At 38.9% G+C, this 22,423-nt stretch overlaps 2 protein-coding genes across 3 annotated transcripts; both read left to right on the forward strand.

The window, feature by feature from the left end:
* The first annotated feature begins 41 nt into the window (after positions 1–41).
* On the forward strand, positions 42–4,964 carry wee1 (WEE1 G2 checkpoint kinase). Its single transcript, XM_079465203.1, has 10 exons — positions 42–1,121; positions 1,581–1,786; positions 2,103–2,169; positions 2,266–2,438; positions 2,539–2,807; positions 2,917–3,009; positions 3,105–3,190; positions 3,277–3,447; positions 3,555–3,700; positions 3,887–4,964. Exons 1-10 carry the CDS (start codon positions 651–653, stop codon positions 4,041–4,043), a joined length of 1,839 nt encoding a protein of 612 aa, XP_079321329.1. The 5' UTR covers positions 42–650; the 3' UTR covers positions 4,044–4,964.
* Positions 4,965–5,137: 173 nt separating this feature from the next.
* On the forward strand, positions 5,138–17,784 carry swap70b (switching B cell complex subunit SWAP70b). Of its 2 annotated transcripts, none has more exons than XM_079465312.1 (12): positions 5,138–5,289; positions 5,877–6,017; positions 9,415–9,588; positions 10,179–10,406; positions 11,082–11,228; positions 11,326–11,434; positions 12,154–12,335; positions 13,966–14,073; positions 14,517–14,683; positions 16,269–16,467; positions 16,574–16,670; positions 16,791–17,784. In XM_079465312.1, exons 1-12 carry the CDS (start codon positions 5,194–5,196, stop codon positions 16,907–16,909), a joined length of 1,767 nt encoding a protein of 588 aa, XP_079321438.1. In that variant the 5' UTR covers positions 5,138–5,193; the 3' UTR covers positions 16,910–17,784. The 2 variants fall into 2 exon arrangements, with proteins under 2 accessions (XP_079321438.1, XP_079321439.1); XM_079465313.1 differs by lacking the exon at positions 5,138–5,289 and adding an exon at positions 5,563–5,662.
* Positions 17,785–22,423: the final 4,639 nt, after the last annotated feature.

The raw sequence follows: 22,423 nt of genomic DNA on the forward strand, positions 1-22,423 counted from the left end.
ACCGCCTTTCTTTTAAACTTTGAAAGTCTGCGCTCATTGGTACATGACACGTCACATGTCCAACGGTCGCGGGAAGACTTTGACCACGCTTGTTGGTGGGAGGAGTAGCTCGTCATTCAAACTACTTTTGTAAACATTATTGTCTTAAACGATACTATTTTAGGTGCTTTGACATGTTTTGAGAGGGTTATCTGTCGCGTCAGAGTGATCGCAACTGCAAGGTTTTATTTGTTCTTTATTTCTGACATACCAGTTGGGAGTTTTTGGAGCAGCCATTTTCTTCATCGCTACTTACTACTTCGCCGTGGAAGCTGGTTCACGTCTAACTTCGGTATCGGGGTCTGTAACTTACGTGTAACTTGTTCGGACTTGTCACGGTGATATCAGTTAACAGGTATATATTTATAGAGGAGATTTTGCTCAGGTAACATCTATCGGGACGTTTCCCTCTTGGAAAAAGTGGAACTCCCTTCGCTGATTTTCGGGACTGTTCCTCATCGCTCCGTTTGCACTGTACGGTCGATTTTAGATATGTTTATCTAAAATACAGCATCTGACTGGTTTGCCAGCCGTTTTGGGCTTATTGTTTTATTATTTACACAACTTTGTGTACAGTTTATCCTACTTTTACGGAACTTTTTGCTGGAAAGATGAGTTTCAGCGTTCGGAGGCACGGCAAGTCTCCCAATCTTAAACCCGTCCGCCAAAAGCTACAGTTTGCCGCTAGCGATGGCGAAGAGGACAGCATAGAAGACGCGAACAGCAGCACCGGAGCAGAATCGGGCTTTACGGAGCTAGATTCTCCCGTCTCCGTGCGCCGCAGCAGCGTGGACAAGAGACCGGAGGACCTGGGCAGCAGCCCCCTTAGCCGAACCAGAGAAGACGACGAGTCGTGGGACGAAGAGGGATTCGGCTCACCATCTCGCTTAAAACCAACTTTTTACATGAGAGCCTCCCCATCGCCACGGAAAGGTCCCCAATCCTACGACAGTTCACCCGAGAGGGGATATATTCACGATGACATGGACGGATCGAGCTCCCCTGTCCCGGACTGTCCTGATACACCACCCCACAAAACTTTCCGAAAACTCCGTCTGTTTGATACCCCTCATACCCCAAAGGTTTGTAACCATTCTGTTTACTTTAGAAAAATCGACTTGTGCTTGCACAGATATGACAAACTTTCTATAACAAGAGCACGTTTTCAGGTTTAAAATGTGATGATTTTTCCTAACTGTTTTCTTTGCCATGTAATGTTAGTAGTCAGATATTTGAAAGTAAATAATTATAATCTTAAAAGGCAGCCTCGCCTTCCTCCCAAGTCGATGACCTCACCTAGTGACCCATATATTGAACTGTACCAAGTTGCGTAACAACACCAATGAATCAGTCAATTGACACAATCAACTCTTTTAAAACGCGTAAGTTGTAAAAATGTGTTTACTGCGTCCGCTTTGAACGTTTTTACTGAAATTCGACTAAGTTAAAATCAGCTTTGGTCCTTGTGATGCAAATACTGCCATGTCCGGTTTTGTCATTCGCGTTATCTGATCTTATGCATGTTCTCCCCAAATATACAGAGCTTATTGTCGAAAGCCAGGACGACTGCATCGACGAGCCGGAGAGTCGCCCTGTTCAAGAATGTGGATTCCACCAGCAAAGCCTGTCTGGACGGTAGACGAAACCAGACACCTCAAGTAAACATCAACCCCTTCACCCCGGACTCCATGCTCGTGCAGTCATCAACACTACAAAGAAACAACAGAAAACGGTCACACTGGAATGAGTAAGCTTGTGCATTATAGTTGTAAAGTTCACCAAATGTCTCTTAAGATTTTCCTGTTTTAATAGTAAACAAATAACGTCATGGCTGCTTTAATAAGAGCTTAATGACATTGAAACGTTATGCCTACGTCGGACAGGTATGGTACAGGTTGCAGGACTGTTCGTAAATGTTAACTTAATCTGACAAAGTTGGCCATGAACTAAAAACTTCGTGTTAACACACTATGTACGCCATGTGCTTAGTCAGACCTCTCGTATGCCCCCTAGTGTTTATAATTTTGTTTGCATCCTTTAATAACTGGCTTGCCTTTGTTTAGCTCTTGTGGTGAGGACATGGAAGCAAGTGATGGAGAGATTGAGGACGAGCTCATTCCGCCATCAAAGGTAACGTTTAATACATTTATAGTTGTTAGTTAAATTATTTATTTTAATATGGAGAATTCTCTTTTCAAATAAAACATTTCTAATTATTCCCAACAGAGGATCACGATGATGGAGAATAACATGATGTCCAGATATGCATCCGAGTTCCATGAGCTGGAGAAGATTGGCTCTGGAGAGTTTGGGTCGGTTTTCAAATGTGTCAAGAGGTTGGACGGCTGTATTTACGCAATCAAACGTTCTAAAAAGCCGCTGGCAGGCTCTGTGGACGAGTGAGTGAAATTTTGACCTTTTATGTATCCTGTGTATTTTGATGTCACTAACTAAATGAAAATTCTGACTAACCGTTACATATGAATTGTCTCCTAACAGGCAGAATGCACTTCGTGAGGTATACGCACATGCAGTTCTTGGGCAGCACCCCCATGTCGTGAGGTATTATTCTGCTTGGGCAGAAGATGACCACATGCTGATTCAGAATGAGTACTGTAATGGTGGAACACTGTCTGATGTCATCGCCGAGAACAATAGACGCATGCACTTCATGGCTGAGATTGAGCTGAAGGATCTGCTGCTTCAAGTCTCACGTGGACTTAAGTACATTCACTCTACAGCACTTGTTCACATGGATATAAAGCCAAGTATGTATTTACTTGTTACAGCCTCTTATGTAAATTATTTTATAACGTTTTGGTATTTTGTAGTTCTTTCTGTAAAAGTTGTATTAATAAGTTTGGCAATCCTTTTCAGGCAATATATTCATTTCATGCAAACCTGCTGCTAGTGTAGAGGAACTTGAAGATGAAGAAGATGGACCTACCACAAGTGTGGTTTACAAAATAGGTAAAACATATGGAGTCTGTATACTCTGATGATACCCTGCATAATAAAGGCATAAAATACAAGGTTTTAAATATTACTTTTTGTTTGTTTTTTAGGTGACCTAGGTCATGTTACAAGAGTAACCAATCCCCAAGTTGAAGAAGGTGACAGTAGATACCTGGCAAATGAAGTGCTTCAGGAGGTAAAAGCCATTCTCTTTTTTTTCTCATTCCTAGTAGATGATGGTGTTTTTGTGCTATGTGCTAATTTTGCTATTCCTGCTCACAGGACTACAGTAACCTGAAAAAGGCAGATATATTTGCTCTAGCCTTGACCGTGATCAGTGCATCTGGATCGGAGCCCCTTCCCACTAATGGGGAAAAGTGGCACAAAATCCGACAGGGTATCCTGCCCCATATCCCACAAGTACTCTCTCAAGAATTCCTGGGATTGTTAAAGGTAAGTTTTTATTGCTCTGTTCTCAAAATAATTTTCTAAATTTTATTTTATAAAAGAATTTACTTTAGTTCTGGCTTTGAATTGATTCAATTGAATCTTCCTTACAGGTTATGATCCACCCTGATCCAACTCGACGACCCTCCACCTCTGACCTTGTGAGGCATCCGGTTCTGCTGACTGCTTCCAGAATGTGTGCCGACCAGCTTCGTGTAGAGCTCAATGCCGAGAGGTTCAAGAATGCACTTCTGCAAAAGTATGTGCTTTTACGTAATGTTAGGGGACAAATTACTTTATATAAGCCAACAATGTTTAGAGCACTCAAAATATCTGCCATTTAATGCAGTATACGTGTTAATGTCGGCTGTTATTTATTTCTAATGGCTTGATACGTTTTTTGTCTGTGCCTTGAATTAATCATTCTTTTTTGGGGGTTTCTCAGGGAGCTAAAGAAAGCTCAGATGGCAAAGGCTGCAGCAGAGGAGAGGGTTCTGACCACAGACCGAGTTCTTACACGTTCTACAGTCCAATCCAGCTCCAAAGCGTCTCGGCTCATCGGAAAAAAGATGAACCGCTCCCTAAGCCTCACCATTTACTAACTGAACTGCAGATAAAAGACTGTATGCCTGATCAGAAAGGATAACCACGTTTGTCCTGTGACTTATAGTGCTTATACTGTTGGTACAAGTACCATGGGGTGAACTGAAGGACTCAAGCCTTTACTGAAGATTGGCTTCCCCTGCATTCGTTGTATTTGCAATAAATGTGCCTCTGTGTACATAATGCAGATTTGCCTTACCAATTAGGTTTGCCCTCTCGAAATGTAGAAACATTTGCCTTACGATTGACACATTTTGAAAATCTTTGCTTTAGTTTCCGTTGAAAGGGGTCAACATGGTCTCCCTGCACTTGCTTCTGAAGATGCAGGCTTTACCAAATGGGAGATATGTGTCCCAGATGCAGCCCTGATATGTGAATGTACCAGATCAAAGATTTGTGCACCTTACTGCCTGTGAAATGCCTGTTGGGCTGTGGATGTTGGGGCCTAAGTTAGATTGCCATTAAAATGAGCACTTTGGAGGCAATGGCAAGCTTGCCACGGAAAGCCTGCTGCTATTAATGTTCGTCTGTATCCAGTTAGGGTTGGAAGATTTTAGCTTTTTTTAAATGCCCAACATCATTTTTCCTTCCAAACAAGCTATATTTTGTCATTTGCCAATTTCAGCCTCTCATTTCTTGCTTCGTTCAGCCCTGACAGTTATTTAATTTCACCATGTTACAAATTCATGTGAAACTGGAAGATTTCTATGAACATGTCTTAAAACTCCAACCCTCTTTGTAGCATTAAACAATCCCCGTCCTGTTCATTGGATGTCTTTAGTTAATAATGTATAATTATTTTGACTTGTGTTACTTCTTCTCCACCAGCAAAAATGGTACTGTCAGATTCTGCTCCCGTTTATCCACGAAACCATCATTTTGTCTGTAAATATGTTCTTTTAATAAAATTTTCACCTTAATTTGACACGTCTCATTCGTTTGAGGAAACTAGGATTGCTTACAACTTTGTGTGATGTCACATTCCTGGAAAGTCCTGTGTTGTTTCGCGAAGCACCCGCTCGTCGCTAAGTGGTGCTCGAAGTTAGCACACAGTAGTTCTGAGGTCACGTGAGCGGTCTATTGTAGAACTTCATGAGAAAACAGCGCACATCAAGCGCGTCGACAGTCAGCAATCCGGTAGCTCTAAATATGGGACTCCGAGAAGAACTCCTTAAGGCAATTTGGCATGCATTTACAGCATTGGATGTGGATAAAAGTGGGAAAGTGTCTAAATCACAGTTGAAGGTTTGTTCTAGCTAAGTTAACTTGTTCTTATAAATGTGGGAACCGGAATGTAGGCGTCGTTTCAATACATCAGGACTTTATGTTAAGACGTGGAAATGACAAGTTCAATCCATAAGCGAACATACTTGTTAGAGTTGTATGTTAAGAGCGAGTGTTAATATGTAACCGCAACCTGCAAAATATTTACGCTGCTTGTTTTAAACATTCTTAGTATTCAATTATATCATTTCCTTGAGGTTTCAAAAGGTTCACTAACGGTGACTTTGTTAAAGACCTCTATACATTTATCCAGTAGACATATTTATGCAGAGAGAATGAATTTTGATCGTGCGCCAAGGGTTTCTTCCTACCAAATTGGTAATTAACGACAAAGGTGAGAAATACTTTAATTCAATTTTATTTTTATTGCACTTTTATCATTTGCATTGCATTGAAGCAGCTGTGCAAGAAACAAGAAAACAACGCGAGTTAAACACACACGAAAGATAATATAGAAAATAATGTAACGTCTAGAATTTCGGACTTTCGCTAAAACGTTCAAACTTTGTTAATAGTGTCCATCACAATCTTCTATTGTTATATTTTAGGTACTTTCCCATAACCTCTGCACGGTGATGAAGATCCCTCATGATCCTGTAGCACTAGAGGAACACTTTAGAGATGATGATGAAGGTCCGGTTTCCAATCAGGGATACATGCCCTACCTGAACAGATTCATTCTGGATAAGGTGAGCATCTTTGTCCAAACATGGCTTTCATGTGGCACAGGGTTGTGGGTCAGCGCTGGGTAAGTCGCTTTGGATAAAAGCGTCTGCAAAATCACTATATGTAAATGTAATCTTGGGGGAAATGTAGATTTCTGCAGGTAGACCTTTTTGGTTTTTCTCTATGATGTTGTGTTTATTAATTCCATACTTCTTCATAAACTCTACACACCATTGTTTAGAAAATGTTTTGAGACATTGGTGGCTTTATATTGTGAACAAGCCATTCATTTGAAATGCCGCAAGTTGTTTTTAGCTGTTCATTCTTTGAATATTAAAAGGTCATGGTCTTCACTTTGTATTTGAACTGAAGCATTTGTTGCACTTTATTTTACGGTGCCCTTGCTACACTTGATATATGTATTTACTGCAGTAATTACTATAAATTATGCATAGTTGCATGTAACAAACCCTAATCCTAACCCTATAGTGAGTACATGTAGTTACTTTTTAGTACTCAGTACTTGCACAATAAAATGTAACCGAAGCATTTATCTGTTTTTAAGATTAGATAAAGGTATGAAAATCTTCTTAGCATGGGAATTTGCGAGTTCCGTTTTTAAAGACAAATGATGTTGAAAGCAAGGAAGAATTGCTTTCCTTGTGATTTCTCATTTTCTTGTGCAAACGGAAATCTATGAGGGAAGAAACGGGTTTCACAATTTCCCACAAACCCACTGCAACTATTGTTGGTGCATTGGCATTTTTACACTGTAATACTTCAAATTCCTAGAATGGAAGAAATGTTACACCTTAAGCCTATTTACTGTCCAACTCTTTTAAAAAAGATTTACATTTCTACCCACTAAATCACTTTTTGTACGTTCGTATGGTTGTGTGACTAACCAAATATGTACTCCACCCTGCCAAGAGACCCGCCTTTCCCCTTTCCCTGCACTCCATTCTGACTCTTAGCCAAGTCATTTAACTTCTGGTCAGTGGGAGAAAACAAGTTCCAATACTTCACTTGGGTATGTCAGTATGGGTGTGGAAAAACTGATTTAATTATGTCTCGAAACAAACAGACTTTATTGCATTTTGCACGGTCCTGACATCACTCTTTAACAAAATTGTCTTTGTTGTGTGCGCTTGTTTTCACAAATAAGCAAGGCACCTCCGGCCACTCTGTGTCTCTTTAGTTTGAGCTTCGAAGAATGAATGAATGAAAACAGGCAGACAGACTAGATGAGATTCGGGGTCTAAATGATGCACCTTAATCTTTCTCGCCCTTTCAGTTATTACGATTCCAGCATTGCATTGTTTTTAAGTATGTCAAATGAGGAAAAAAGCACAAGACCAAAATAGAGAGACAGTATCAAAACTGGGTAGTGCTTTGTGATCTACTTCTTCCAAAAATGTGTTGTGGTTATGTTGTACATTGATGTTGCAGACTGTTTACCAGCTTCAGTTTATTGCCAATAGCTTGTAAGAATAACATATCGTAATGATTGGGTAATCTTAAAGGCACAGTTCATCCAAAAATGATATTCTGTCTTCATTTACTCACCCTCAATTTGTTCTAAATATGTATACATTTCTTGAGATGTCTGGATGAATGCTTGTAACCAAGCAGTTCTTGGCCACCCTTGACTAACAGTGTAGGAAAAAAGGCTTTTTACATTTCTTTTAATAGAAGATATTTTGAAGAATGTAGGTATGCAAACCATTCTGGGTAATTTTTTACTACCATTGTAACTATGTAGTCGATGGTGGCCAAGTACTGCTTGGTTACAACAGGCATTCCTCCAAAAAACTTTCTCACTATTCATCCATTTGGAACAAAGATGTTTATACCCATTTAATAATAGGGTTTTGCTTCAATGCCAATATATCTCAGTATATTTTATGTCTTTGTTGATTTTGATTGGTCACAATCTGACTGTGTAAAATGATTGACTATTGTCACAGGCAACGGTAGTGCTACATAGCTGTGCTATTATCACGTCTCAGTTTGCGAGGGGATGCCATCCCACCTTGTTAAAAAAAAGACAACAAGCATCCTCTTTGTAAAACCATCATCCCCCCTTACCATCCTACTTATAATACAATTTTAATAACTATAATATACATTTTATAATGCGAATCGTCTGTAAATCGTCAAATGTTTGACCACACCATCCCCCTTAAAATATTTTAACACTTCGACCACTGCGCAAGTGATATTCACTTGATTTGATTTATTCCATTTTCATAAATGTATGAAAATGTGTGAATACATCTAAATGCAGCCTATTTTATTGTGTGAATTTGGAATATAAAACACAATAACACACAAAAAACTGATTGCAGTATATTCAGTTCAAGCAGTCAGAATCCACACCGTCTAGCTAGCTCATGCCAAACGATTCCTACCCTATAACATAAGACTTCTGCGTCCTCGCAGTTACAGAAAGCAGTTATTCAGAGGCGTGATAAGGTCTATTTATTAATGTGATGGAGCCCGAGCACCACTGAATACAAATGAAGAGCTTCATCTGGTGTAAAACAGAGGCTCTACTGGCCGCTCAGGTCTCCACAAGGCCCCTATTGTGAGTCTCCAGGATAAAGCCTGGGCACGATGAGAGTGTGTGAGTGAGAGATGAAATCTGCCACACATACTCGTGAAGCTGCCATTTCAATACAAACATGCTTACGCCGAGACTGTTTTACATGCTTGTGTTGCTGAATTACGATGACGCACTGTTGCATGGGAGTTCTCCTTTTGTTTCAAACACTCGGACTATTAATAGTGTAGGGCAGTGATAGGTCACGCTTGCAGCTCAGTTTCTTGTGGTTTGGTTTTTTGACGTGTTTGTAAGGAGTGAATCTTAACAGTGTTCCATAATGTGCAAACAACCGCATTTATTAATCTTATAATGTAAATGTGTTCATATAAAGGAATTACTGTAATAAATGGTGGAGGACAAAAATGAGTTTTGTTTAGGGAGTGATTTTCCCTGTACCTGGATCTTTTCTTTGTTTACGGCAGACTTACAAACTATTGGTGCTTTATCATTTAAAATCTTCCTGATGAATAGCTAACTAAAACTAACTTGGTCATCTTATTAATCAGGTTTGGTTGATGCGTTACAGATTAGGTTTGCCATTCAGCTTTGCAGTTTCCCATCAGAATGTTTAGCACTAGTCCGATGAGCACTGGATGCTAAATTGTGCCCAGAATGCTCCTAAAGGTATCCATGGGAACGCTAGTTGAGGACTGCTGGAAAAATGTCTTATTTGTAGTGCTGTGTGTGCCTTGAATAGGTTTCGGCCTTTCCTGATCTTGTAAACAACATTTGGAACGCCGTGTTCTGTAATTCTGTTGTTTCTGTGATCTTCCTATTAGAATGATGTATTGATGATGGTGAGATTTGTTTTGCAGGTTCAGGACAACTTTGACCGAATGGACTTTAACAAGATGTGCTGGACTCTCTCTGCCAGAAAAAACCTCAACAGAAGCCACCTGCTTATCTCGGATGATGATGCATTCAAGATCTGGTGCATTTTTAACTTTCTCTCCGATGACAAATATCCTTTGGTCATGGTCACAGAAGAGGTGAGAATAATTTAGTTTTGGGACTGGACCCTTTTAACCCCTCGCATGCATATATTTTTGACAAGCTAGGTCGGGTTTTTTATTGCTCTGAGGGAGTGTATAACAAGACGTTGTGAAGTAAGTGTTAAGATATCCACTTAAAGGGACAGTTCATCCAATAATGAATGAATTTGTAGTTCTAGAGATAGTGAAAGTCAGATATTGGTGATTCATTATAGACGAAATTGTTGTATTAAACCAATATTGTATATATTTAATATACAACAATATTTTCCTGTCTAACAAAAGACTTCCTCAAATGTTTTTGATTTATCGTGGTTGATTTCCTATTTCTAATTTCCTATGACAAGTTAATCTAAAATAAATATTCTTCTTTTTTTTAACTTCTGTTTTACACCCATGGTCTGTCTTTCTTTCTGGTTCTGTTTGTGATCAGTATCTTAAAAGGGAAGTTCCCAGCTTGCTCTGTTAAATTAAGGTTTTCTTTTGTGGTATTATCAAGAACAACATGAGATTTTTTCAACCGTCGACGCCACATGCGATTGACATATTAATGTGACATATTCATGTGTTTATGTCCTCTCCGTTAGATAGAGTACTTTCTTCGTAAGCTTACAGAAGCCATGGGTGGCAGCTGGATTGAGGAAAAGTTTGAAGAATATAAGATGCAGGTGATCACCAGACAGCAGTGTCTGAGCGTGTGGGAACTGATCGAACTGGTGGGAAAGGGTCACTTTAGTAAAGGCATGGACCGCCAGACCCTCTCCATGGGCATCAATGAAGTTTTCCAGGAACTTATTCTGGATGTGCTCAAACAGGTAAGACAAGTATGTCTCCAGGATAATATATACTGTGTATTTACACTCGTACTTGAATAAAAAATCAAGTGTGACACAAATTCTGTCTCAGTGTTGCCAATCCTGTTCCAATATAAGGCCTCATGCTCAGCCAAAGTAGGTCAAACCTGGAATGTTAATATCGTATTAACAATGTATGCAGTTTGGCTTTTATATGCGTATAACCTTGAAATGCAATGACTTACAGATGTGTCACCAGTGATATCACCTGCTTTTCCATATCTGTGTGGATTTTGGTTATCCGACAGCAGAATAAATAAAACACACTGGCATCGCTGTTTTTCTCTGCTTAGACTGTGAATGAGAGAGAGAGAGATTGGTGCCAAGGCCAGCTGCATATACACAGACAGGAACAGATATACAAAGACCTAGTCGTAGGAAACCAATAGTTGATAGGATGTAATACTTACATGGTGTGAAATGTCCATTTAACCCAAACAGGCTAATGCAGCTTACTCCTTTTTAACAGAAAACAACTTGTGAGTCACAATGGAGTATCCAAAGATTTTAAACAGCTTGTGTGTGTCAGACACAGAATGACTCATAGATCATTTGAGAGTTGCTTCCGTTTGCTGGGCCCATCAGCGGTGCTTTCTGTATGAATGAGTCAACACGTGTTCTTGTAACCTGTTACAGGGCTACATGATGAAGAAGGGTCACAAAAGGAAGAACTGGACCGAACGATGGTTCCTCTTGAAGCCCAATCGAATTTCATATTATGTTAGTGAAGATCTTACAGAGAAAAAGGGGGATATTCTGCTAGATGGAAACTGCTGTGTTGAGGTAAGATCGGAGTTGTATCATTATTAAAATGTGGTGAAACAACATTCGTCTTGTTTACATGTTTTCTTTTCTGATGACCTCACACATTCTTCTGCAGTCTTTACCAGATAAGGATGGTAAAAAGTGCCTTTTCTACGTCAAGTGCTCAGACAAAAGCTATGAGATCAGTGCCTCAGATAAGAAGAAAAAACAAGAGTGGATTCAAGGTGGGATGTGATTTATTCACATTATTCATTGTGATGCGGTTTCTACAGCCAAAAAACATCACCATATGAATACACTTGAATTAATGTTGGTTGTCGTGAGCTTTCAGACCTTTATACCTAAAGTATTATGATTTGATGCTTCAGTATATATTGTCTCAGTGTGAATTTTTGGGTTGAGAAGGAAAAAAAGCTCAAATATGATTTAAAGGGTCAGTTCACCCAAAAAGGAAAACTCTGTCATTATTTACTCACTCTCTAGTTGTTCCAAACCTGTATACATTTCTTTGGATGAACACAGAGAAAAAGATATTTGGAAGAATGCTTGTAACCAAACAGTTCTTGGACCCCATTGACTACCATAGTAGGAAAAATTGCAATGGTAGTCAAAATTGCCCCAGAATGATTTACTTTCCTACATTCTTCAAAATATATTATTTTGTGTTTAACAGAACTAAAATATATATAAAATAAATGTTCCTACTATGGTAGTCAAAGAAATGTATACAGCTTTGCAACAACTCGAAAGTGTGTAAATTATTTTTGGGTGGACTATCACTTTAAATAGTTTGTTCCTTTCATTATCCTGATGACTTTTATTCTAAAACTGTGAAAAAACTTATGAGTAGTTGTGTCCAAATGTTTAACTACTACTTATTTTTGTTATGTTATTAACCCTAACCTATATTTATATAGAAGTTTATAATATTTAACCCACTCAGCTATTCAGACGTGTATCACGCTTATGAGGGTCAGCCGTCCGGCTCCACACTACGAGTCAAGGGAAAAACGGCGAGAAATGCGGCAGAAGCAACAGGTCGAGCAGGAAGAGCTTGAACTGAGAATGAGAGAGCTGCAGACAGCCAATGAGAACAAACAGAGAGAGCTGGAGGCCTTGAGAAAGGTCAGTGATGTTCAGCTGGTTTTACTGAAGCTATCAGCTCTGCTTTCAAGTATCCCCCCCCCCTTATGCATGACCTGTGAAGAAATTGGCTTTATCCTAATGGCCAGTACAGAAAGTTGAAATCAGATTAGCTGGCGTGTGTTGTTTCACACCCTGGAAAGGGTAAAGAGGTATGGCAGGGTTGTAATGTAGGGGGTTGAGTGTTTGGAGAATGCTGACTTCTTGTGTAACCCCTCTCAACCTTCCTTTCTCACATTTCTCGTTATCCTGATAATCTTTTCCGGTTGACTGTTTAAATATTGTGGAATAAGGCTTTAGCCAGATTTAAGATGAATGAGTTTTGTGATCAGTCGGTGGATTTAAATCTGTAAAATAAGCATTACTGTTTTGGCGGACCTAACAGCATTTTTTATGTTGCGCAAATGGAATTTTATGAAACTCTTCATGTCTAAAATTTGAAGGACACTCTGTAGTTTTCTGTAGTATTCAAGGAATAGATGAAATGAAACTTCTGTCATCATTGACTCACCCTGTTGTCATTTTAGTCCTGTATGACTTTCTTTTTCTGCAGAACACAAAAGATATTTAGAAAAATGTTGGTAACCAAAAAACGTTGGTCGCCATTGACTTCTAATTTACAGTATAGATGGACACCAAACCAGTGCAAGTCAATGGGGACCAACGGTTTTCTGTTACCAACACTTTTCTCAATATCTTCTGCAGAAAAAGAAAGTCATACAGGTTTGAAACGAAAAGAGGGAGTGTAAATAACAACAGATTTTTCATTATATCCCATATTAAACTCCAAACCCTGATATCTGGCCAACAGTAGATAACCCACACACACACTACACAACATTCTGTTAAACAAACCGAATAACCAGTCTGATACAGTACAGACTGTATAATGATTATTCCCAGTTAACACTGTCTAATTGTTTAAACCGATTGTGTCTTGTGTCTGTTGTCTGAATGGAGAACAGTCCTCCATTGATGTTTCAGGGCTTCTCCCCCCGTCCTCTAATACAGAGTGGGACAATAGGTGCCTGGAGAGCGAGCTAGTGAGGGTCATTCTAAGCCCAGAGGAGTCCATGCTGAAACAATACCTGCCCTGTCACTCAGCTTGGCCAGCTGGGAACTCACACTGACCTGCAATGTTGACATGCAATTTACAGGGGCTGTCATCTGACCACGAGCAAATAGAAGTGATTGAGGGGTGAGATGTGCTCAGCTGTTTTAAGCATAAACGAGCCACATTCTCTATTAACTTGGAGAGCAATAGGTGTATATATTCACATTTGTATCGTGACTGATAACAACAGGACTATTCTTATTGTTGCATAAAAAACCACAGTAGGAAGACAAGTTGTGACTTTTTTGTAAACGGTGTGATGGACGAGTCGGTGGTTTATTTGCGTTGAGTTTGAGAATAGGCCCTGATTGGTTGGATGCCTCTGATCCATGTGGGTTTGACACAGTTTTACTGACCGTATTCCAGATTGACCACCTGAATTATGATGGCACTACGGAATGCGTAAAAAAGTGGTCTGACGACTTCTTTAAAAAAACATTACACTGTTTAACATTAAGTATTAATCTAATGTTTTCAAATCCATTTTGTGTTGGACAGAAACTGGAGGACGCTGCAGCCAACGCCACAGAAGAGGAGTGCAGACGTCTGCAGACCCAGAACGAGTTACAGGATCTGTACAGGGTAGAAATGGAGAAAGAGAAAATGGTACTTGTTTGCTTTGCACCAGGGCTTGGTGGCTTTTTAGCTATTAGGTTATGTGGCCATCTAGATGACTTCTAAATCTACATATTGGTAACGTTACAGGAAGTACACTTAAAAAAAGAGTTCCCCTTTCTACTGTGCTATACACAATGGGACGCATTCGCTTACAGTTACGCACTAATGTGTGCAGAAAATAGTTCTCAGACAATGTGGACATGTTTGTACGCACAGAGATATCAATGTTTAGTGCTCACATTAATAGATAAACGAGAGCGTGTAGTGACGCCATCTCAACAATAGAATTCATGTTCTTTTTTGGTGATCAGTTTATTTTCCTGCTTAACAATTTTGTTTAATGTCAAATGTATAATATTTTGTGGTTGTATGAATTGTATGGAATTCTAGTGCCCAGCCATTGTGCTTTAATTCTTGTGTGCATGTTACAGGTTCGCCAGCAAATGGAAGAACAGGTGGCGCAAAAGTCCACCGAGTTAGAGCAATACCTGCAACGCGTGCATGAACTAGAAACCATGTACAACAGCCTAGAGGAAGCCCTTGAAGAGGAAAGACAAGCCCGACAGGATGAGGAAACCGTCAGAAAACTTCAAGCCAGGTACCCTAATTTATCATTTATATTGTACTTTATCACAGTCAAATATCCAATAACCACTAGGCCAGTGTTATGTATTTTGTTCAGTTGAGTACTTTCAACATCTGATGAAATATGAGGAAATTGCCATTTTAACCAGTGATACGGACCCAGTCTGGCAGTCGCCTGTCAATGGCATCATATTCGCGTTACCAAAGACACTAGATGGAAAGCCTTCAACCTTCAGCAGAATGCTGGAAAGGAGACCAGAGGCTGTTATACGATTGGCTGAGGTGCCTCGCATGATTTGCGTAGGCCGTTACTGTTCCTCCGGACCTTGAATGTCTCTAATAACATAGTTTCTCATTCACTTCGGATTGTTTATTAGTGGCGGAGTTGAAGACCACAGTTCCCATTATTCCATGCTCCTTAAAAGCGTCATCAAGCTTCCGTGTTTTTTTGTTTTGAACATGTATATATATATAGTTTCGGATTTTAGAATCTGAGCCTTTAAAACAGCAATCTGTAACCTCTCTATCAAGATCACAAACAGAAAGGATGACTTGTAATAATACTGATTAAAAAAATAGAATTCACGAAATATGGAGATACGTTGTTTCAGAAGGACAGCAGCTTTGCGTGATTTGAAGTTAAATGATGTCAAACGGACTTTACCTTTGAAATAAGACTTGACAGCTCAACGTAAAGTATCAGTGTTGATTCAATCAATGGTGAGCTTACATTTTTATGTACATCAATGCACAATAACTTAATTTAAAATAGAACAAAAACATGCGCCTTGGAAGTGATCTGGGAAATAGTACACAGTGCGAACAACATCATCTCATAAATTGATTTATTCTGTAATGCAGTGGCCACATCCATTGTATACAGATTTCATAAATGTCATTTCTTCCAAGCCTTGATGCAGGATGATTGACATCTATGATTTTTTTCCCCATGTTTTTAAAACTATAGACACGACCGCACAGACATAGAGTAGGTCATGTTACACCTAGAATCATGACATTCCACATATGGCTATCTGTTTCCTTTTCATGTGGAAAGTGTGAGTAACGTCACAAACACACGAGGATGTCTGATAGTTAGTTGAAGTCTGCAGTTCCTGTTCCCTGTCTCACCCTACTTAAACCAAGTTCTCTTCCTGTGTTTGTGCTGACCCATCGCCAGCTCATCACTTTACACAAAAACCATACCCAAAAAGACAATGAAACATCGATAGTGACTGATAACCAGTGTGAATTCCTTTAGGTCATTCATTTACCATGTGGCTTACGAATGCAGTTTGGCATCAATAAAAGTATAAAATGCTTCGCTCTGTTTTAGGTTCAATGTTGCTTTAAACACCCTAAAAATTTTCTAACTTAAGTTACTTAATTCTCTCATTTTTTATTTGCACTGTACTTCATAACAGTGTTATCGAATCATCCCATGCACAGACTTGTCTGCGACATTATACAATTGAGCCATCCAACATAATTTCCTCTCCCTCACACAACATTCCTTTTCGCTCATTACCTTGTTTAATACAAGGTACAGAAAAAAAGTAAATCGAATGGCATGACAAATGTGCATCTGTGTGCTGCAGGCTGTTGGAAGAGGAGGTATCTAAGCGTTCAGAGCTGGAGCAGATTCACCTGTATCAACAGCAGACCATTTCTCAGACACAAGCGGAGAAGCAAGAGCTGGAACAAGAAAGGTTGGCAAAAGAAAGCGCGCTTCAGGCCGCCATGCAGCAGTTGCAGCAGCTTGAATCTGACAGACATGGTGCACTGGAGCAATATGAGGTAAGAGACAGATACAAGCTGCACGACCGTGTTTAATGAGGCTGTGTAGACCGCCACCCAGTGACCGAATTGTGTAATGAAACCACATTTTTGTTTACCTCAACAGGAGGTGATGAAGAAACTTGAAGATGCAGCCAACAATACAAAGAGCTGGAAGGACAAGTTGACCCAACATGAGGGGCTCATACGACTCATTCAACCAGGTGATCTTATGTGGTTTCATGCTTTCCTTTAAGAATTTCAACACAATAAAACAACCCATTCTTTTTTAGAATAATCTTTTAGACCGATGTTGATCTGGTGTTTTGTACGTTTGTGTTTAGGCCCTAAATTCCCTCAGAGAATCACAAATTGGGGACCTGCGTCATTCACAGAGACAGAACTGAGTCTGAGAGAGAAAGACTGGCAGGAAAAGAAAAGCCGTTCTGCTCCCTCCCAATAGTGCACACAGAGTGTCCTGTTTATACATTGTTGCAGTAGATAGAATCACTAGTGAAATGTGTACACAGCATCTGCGAGGTTGGTCTTTAAACACACTAAAAACAAAACTGTAGGTGTATGTAGGCCTACATGACTTTACATAGGGTGAAGTTAAGTCTGGCCTGATCAAAAATATCACATCTCCTTCCATTCCAGTCTACACTGTCACATTCCAGTGTCATTTTGCCATGACATTGAAGTGATTTTATACATTTGACATTTTTGTAAGACGTTTTACATTGTGGGAATGTGTTCATTTAGGTGCATTTTCACCAATGGTAATAATGGCAGATGTTTTTGTACCCATAGTTCATGAGATTTTAAAGATGATTTAAACTGTATTATTGTCAAATATACACAATAAGGTTAATAAATAACCAAGTATAATAATTAAAATTTATGTTAAACCTTTAATCCACATCATACATTGACATAAATTAACATCTTCAACAGTTTTAAAAAGAATCAAAACATTTCACATTCATTGAAGTTGAAAACACTGCACAAAACGGACTAATGAAAGACATTTTTGTGTATATATATAATTTATATAATTTTTTACTTTATACAGAACATTGACATTTTTGTAATTGTTTTATCAGATGCTATCTTACTGTAAAATTACGTTTCTCACCAGAAAGACACAATTGCAGTATTAAGTAATACTTGTAATGTAAATTAAGTTATTAACAAATTGTGTTTTAACAAAACTATGTATCTGTGTGTTCCTGAAAAGTTTCAGTCATGAAGAACATTGTACCAAATTGCTGTTTTTTTAACTTACGACCAGATATAAGACTCCATTGTGTATGATTCAATAAAAAGGCATTATTTCATACTTGTTATTATTTATTTTGTAAATTAATTCAAACCTCTCTCGCACACACCTATCACTGCGGAGTCCTTTTATTCAGCACAAAGGTGCGAGCTAGTAGCGTTATTAGTAACTGGCCACTAGGTGTCTCTAAAACACCAAACAAATCATTGATTCGGCAGTGTTTAGACATTCTTTTTCATTAAAGAGACACATGGTTATTACCAGAAAGATGTAAATAGTGTAGGCCTATTATTATGAATATTAACTATAGATTTCTTTGCTTGTGACTAATAATGGTCTTCATTTTAAAAACATTGAAGCCTAATGACATATGGCGAACAATGCAAATGGTGCACAAAGCTTATTCATTGAATATTTTAAGATATTTTAAGCCAATCTCTAAAGATATGATAGACAACACATGTTATCAGCTTTTGTGGTTTCTGAAAGTCAATGTCAAGTGGAGAACTGTACTTTGATACAATTCTTTGAACTGGAGTGTGCATAAATGTGTTCCTGATCAAGCGTGACATGAGGCTATTAAAGGGTTGACCACCTCTCAGTCCTCTGAGGATATGATAATTGGATTCCTGATACACTCACAGTTTCCATAAACTATTTCTGTCTATAAATGATTGAAAATTGCTCGTAGTCTAAATAGTCAACAAGCAAATTTAGTTCTGAACTGGTGGAGTAAAGATACAGTTTTAATTCTCAATGGGGAAGATTTTTTTTCAATGAACATGATTTGCTCTGTAATAAGTGAAGAGTTTGAAGTAATTGAAACAAGATTCAAACTGTGATTGATTCATAGCTGTAAACTGAAATATACCCAAAATATGTTTTCCCCTGTAGGATATAAGGATATATACAAAATAGTTTCCCCCTTTTTTCTTGTAGATTTGTTGTCTTTTTCTGTAATTGTGTAGTAGTTTTTGAACGTATTTATAAAAAAGAAATCTTGTTAAAATCCCAAAAAAATTCAAATTTCTTAATTTTCTAAATAACATTTCCCCGTTTTTTCTTGTAAATTTGCGATCTCTTTCTGTTTTTTTGCAATTTTTGACTGCATTGAAAAAATACATTAAACATCTGTAAAAACAGTAAAATGCATTTATTTTATTTTATGTGGATATTAAAAAGAAGAAAGAAATCCGTAAAAAAAAATTGACAATCCAAAAGAAGAATAAAAAAAATGAAACGCCGTGTCTACACCGGACGCGGACGGCGCAACGCGACATGACAAAAGACATTAGAAACGCATTAGAACCCATTATAATTTAGCATTTTGGCCAGACTGGATGCGACAAACCCATTAAGAACAAGCAGGTTGTCATGTCGCATCCCACATGTGGCGTCCGGTGTAGACATGGTGTCAGTGGTGCGTGTTTGTTCACATTACACGGCACCACAAAAGACTTTAGAAAGGCATTCGAACCCAGTATCGTTTTATATTTTCTACTCACTGGATGCGGCGTGGCGAGACAAACCCATTAAGAACAAGCAGGTTGTCATGTCGCGTCCGGTGTGGACACGGTGTTAGTGGTGCACAATTATTCACGTGACATGACACTGAAGATTCAATACAGTCAAATCTAAAAATGTAAAACGAAGTGAAAAAAATATCACAGAACTCTCCGAAATATGAAGGTATTACATCTATGTGTGTTTACTGTTAAGTGTTTTAAGGTGGGCAAACCTTTAATCTTGTCTCCATAAAATTTGTAGGCTATACTGGAACACTACATGCTAATTCCGAATAAAAAAGAAAATGGACCGAACACACAGCTGTAGTTACTTTATTAGATACGCTACAGTGAGGTGTAAGCTTATTTCTAAATACGCGTAAATCTTTTTTTTTTGTCGGTTATAACACTATTAACAATACAGTTGAATAAACGTATTTTTAATGGTAAGCACGTGATGTAAGCCTATTCATAGCCATGGACCCGTTGTCCAAAACGAAAGTTTCATGTTGAAATATTTTGTCTAATTACTTTAACCCGGTCCCTGCGTGCAGTCGGATAGTTGATGATAAGAGCATTATTTATTTCAACTACGACCCTTTGGTCGATTGCAACACTCCAGCAAAGACGTCATTAAATGATGCAGACGAGCGATTCTCCGCATTCCTGCAAATCCATGCACGTCCAGAAAAAAGTTTAAATAAATGAGAACAACTGCAGAATAATCTAAGACTAATTTGCAATATCGCAACCCATATTCGTGCATCTAAAGCCTAATCGATTTCCGACCTTGCACGGACCTCACTTATCACCGCTCCACACTTGGATCAGATTTGAGATGTCTTTTCAATGACCTTTAAAAACAAGTACTTATTTAACAATAATTGTGGAAATATCTGCATACTACGTGAGTGACGGAGAGCAAAAAACAGGCTTGGAAAATGTGCAATCCAGATGCACGGCGTTCATGCCGAGCTGCCTGGCGTCTCTTTACGCAACGAGATAGAGGTCACAAAGCGCTCCGGATGCGCCCCGCTCCCCAGCAGCGCCTGCATCCCATCATTCCTCTTTAAAACTTCCTTGAATCCATCAGCTCCGGTTTGGGGCCTTTTGCACAAGCGCAACATTCCAGAGAAATGATGTGAAACAGAAATACATCAAATTCCTGATCTGGAATACATCGTCGGGTTATGCCTGTCCGTGGCCCCTCCGTAGATACTGTAAAAAGGGGCTCTGGGGTGTCCGCAGAGAGGCGTTTAACATCCGCGCCCTGAGAGAAGCTGCTCGCACCTCTGGAGAACTGTATGTTCACGTTCATTCTTTGAGTCGTTGGAATGTGTCAGTGTTATAAAAACGTCACAGCCATCCGTGGAATCCATTAGTTACATGTTGATAGCCATGGATTGCATGGAGGATTTGATGCATAAAGTGTCAAAGTGTTACAAATAGAAGTGCAATATAAAAATAACCTGGGGTCTCATTTTAGCTCCAAGATCATTACATGCATGGCATTGGACCAACCTGATTACATTTTTGGCAAGGTCCAGTCTAAACAACTACATCAAACACCCATCTACCCAACATCAGCTCTTCCCCTAGTCCATAATGATTAGCTTCCATATACACTGGAATAAAGGGTTATTCCTTTGTGCCGTGTTTAGATGCTGGGATTATTTACCACGAAAACATTTAACCAGAAATTAAATTACAAACGAATTTACACTACAGCAATAAAATAATGCTTAATAAACTAGACATTTTTTATCACATGAGACCGTTTTGTCGGGATTCCAAAGGGTGACCACCACCCAACAAACCAAATGTGGGACAGGTAATCCGTGCATGTGGGACAATGTGAGACACCATTGAACGCTTAAAACTGTGGTAATAACGGAATGCAAACATGTTTATATATGTTTTTCTACCTTTTAGCTTGTAAACGTATTTAGTTTTTTAGTCCATTCTAACTGCAACATAAAGGCATAGATAAAATGTTTTAGAACATGAAACAAAAGCCTCTTGATGACTGCATCACTGGCATCTTCTCAAACGTAGGATAAAAGTCATGTTTTAAAAAATGGTTGCATTTGCATGAGCTTGTTGGACACTGGTGTTCACCGGGTTGCTGCTTTTGACACGGCGCTGTTAAATAGTTAAATAAACAATGGCGCAAACTAGCGCGGCGCCTCACGTGCGTTTTGTGTTAAAGAATGCGACTCTTAATGTGACAAGTAAAAACCAACAGACTGATGAAAATGCGGTCATGCAAGAATTCAAGAACATTTGTAAAATGAAACAAAACGGTAATCTACTTTTTTGCTTGGTGCAAAATGCACTGAGGATGCTGAGTAATGATTGGATACTGTAACTAAATAAATGCTTTCATTTCCTTACTGATTTTAAGCCCCCTTTCTTGACCTCTTCCTGAGGAACCTGGATTGAAAAAACAGAGCCCTGAATACATTTAATACAAACGTGGATCATTTTCACAGGAAAACCAGAGGGATATTTAAACCTCCCTCTCAATTGTTCTGTCTGGTTATAAATATGCTCAGTGGCCATCTTGACCTTTGTAAAGCAGTTTATATAGAAAAGACCGGTCAAGCGAAAGACAAAAACGAAAAAAGTCTACGCCACAACTCTGATTCATTCCTTTCGTTCTCTCTTGTCCTATATGAGCCTGGCGTGAGTAGGGGAGAGTGGACTTGTGCATCTGTTTGGAACGATGGATGTGCCAAGGAGGGATTTTTTTAGCTACAGTCCGTCCTCATCCATGTATCTCCACCTCTTTTTAAAGGAATGTGAACAAATGAGCAAATACAAAACATGAGTGCCTCAACAAAAAATGCGAACCACCCCCCATGGATCTAACCCCTTCCCTGCCAACTCTTCACAATCTGTGTCTCCTTATAATTCCTTTGGCCTGGTCCGATTCAGAAATCTGGAGTTCAACAGATATATTGTTTTCCAGCATCCTTTTGCACTGAATTTACACTGAACGTCTGAAAATAGTATGAATAGACAGAGGGATTCTTGTGGTCACTTATATTTAGACGCAATAGAAGACAAAATTGTGGTAAGTTGATGCAGACTTGAATATATTGAATTGTCTCTTTGGAATCGTCTTCAGTTTAGGCTCTAATGCCACATTTTCAGACATATACAATGGTTATGTAATGTGGCCCACTTTTAA

The sequence above is a fragment of the Barbatula barbatula genome (assembly GCF_947034865.1).
Source record: "Barbatula barbatula genome assembly, chromosome: 10".
Classification (NCBI taxonomy): Eukaryota; Metazoa; Chordata; class Actinopteri; order Cypriniformes; family Nemacheilidae; genus Barbatula; species Barbatula barbatula.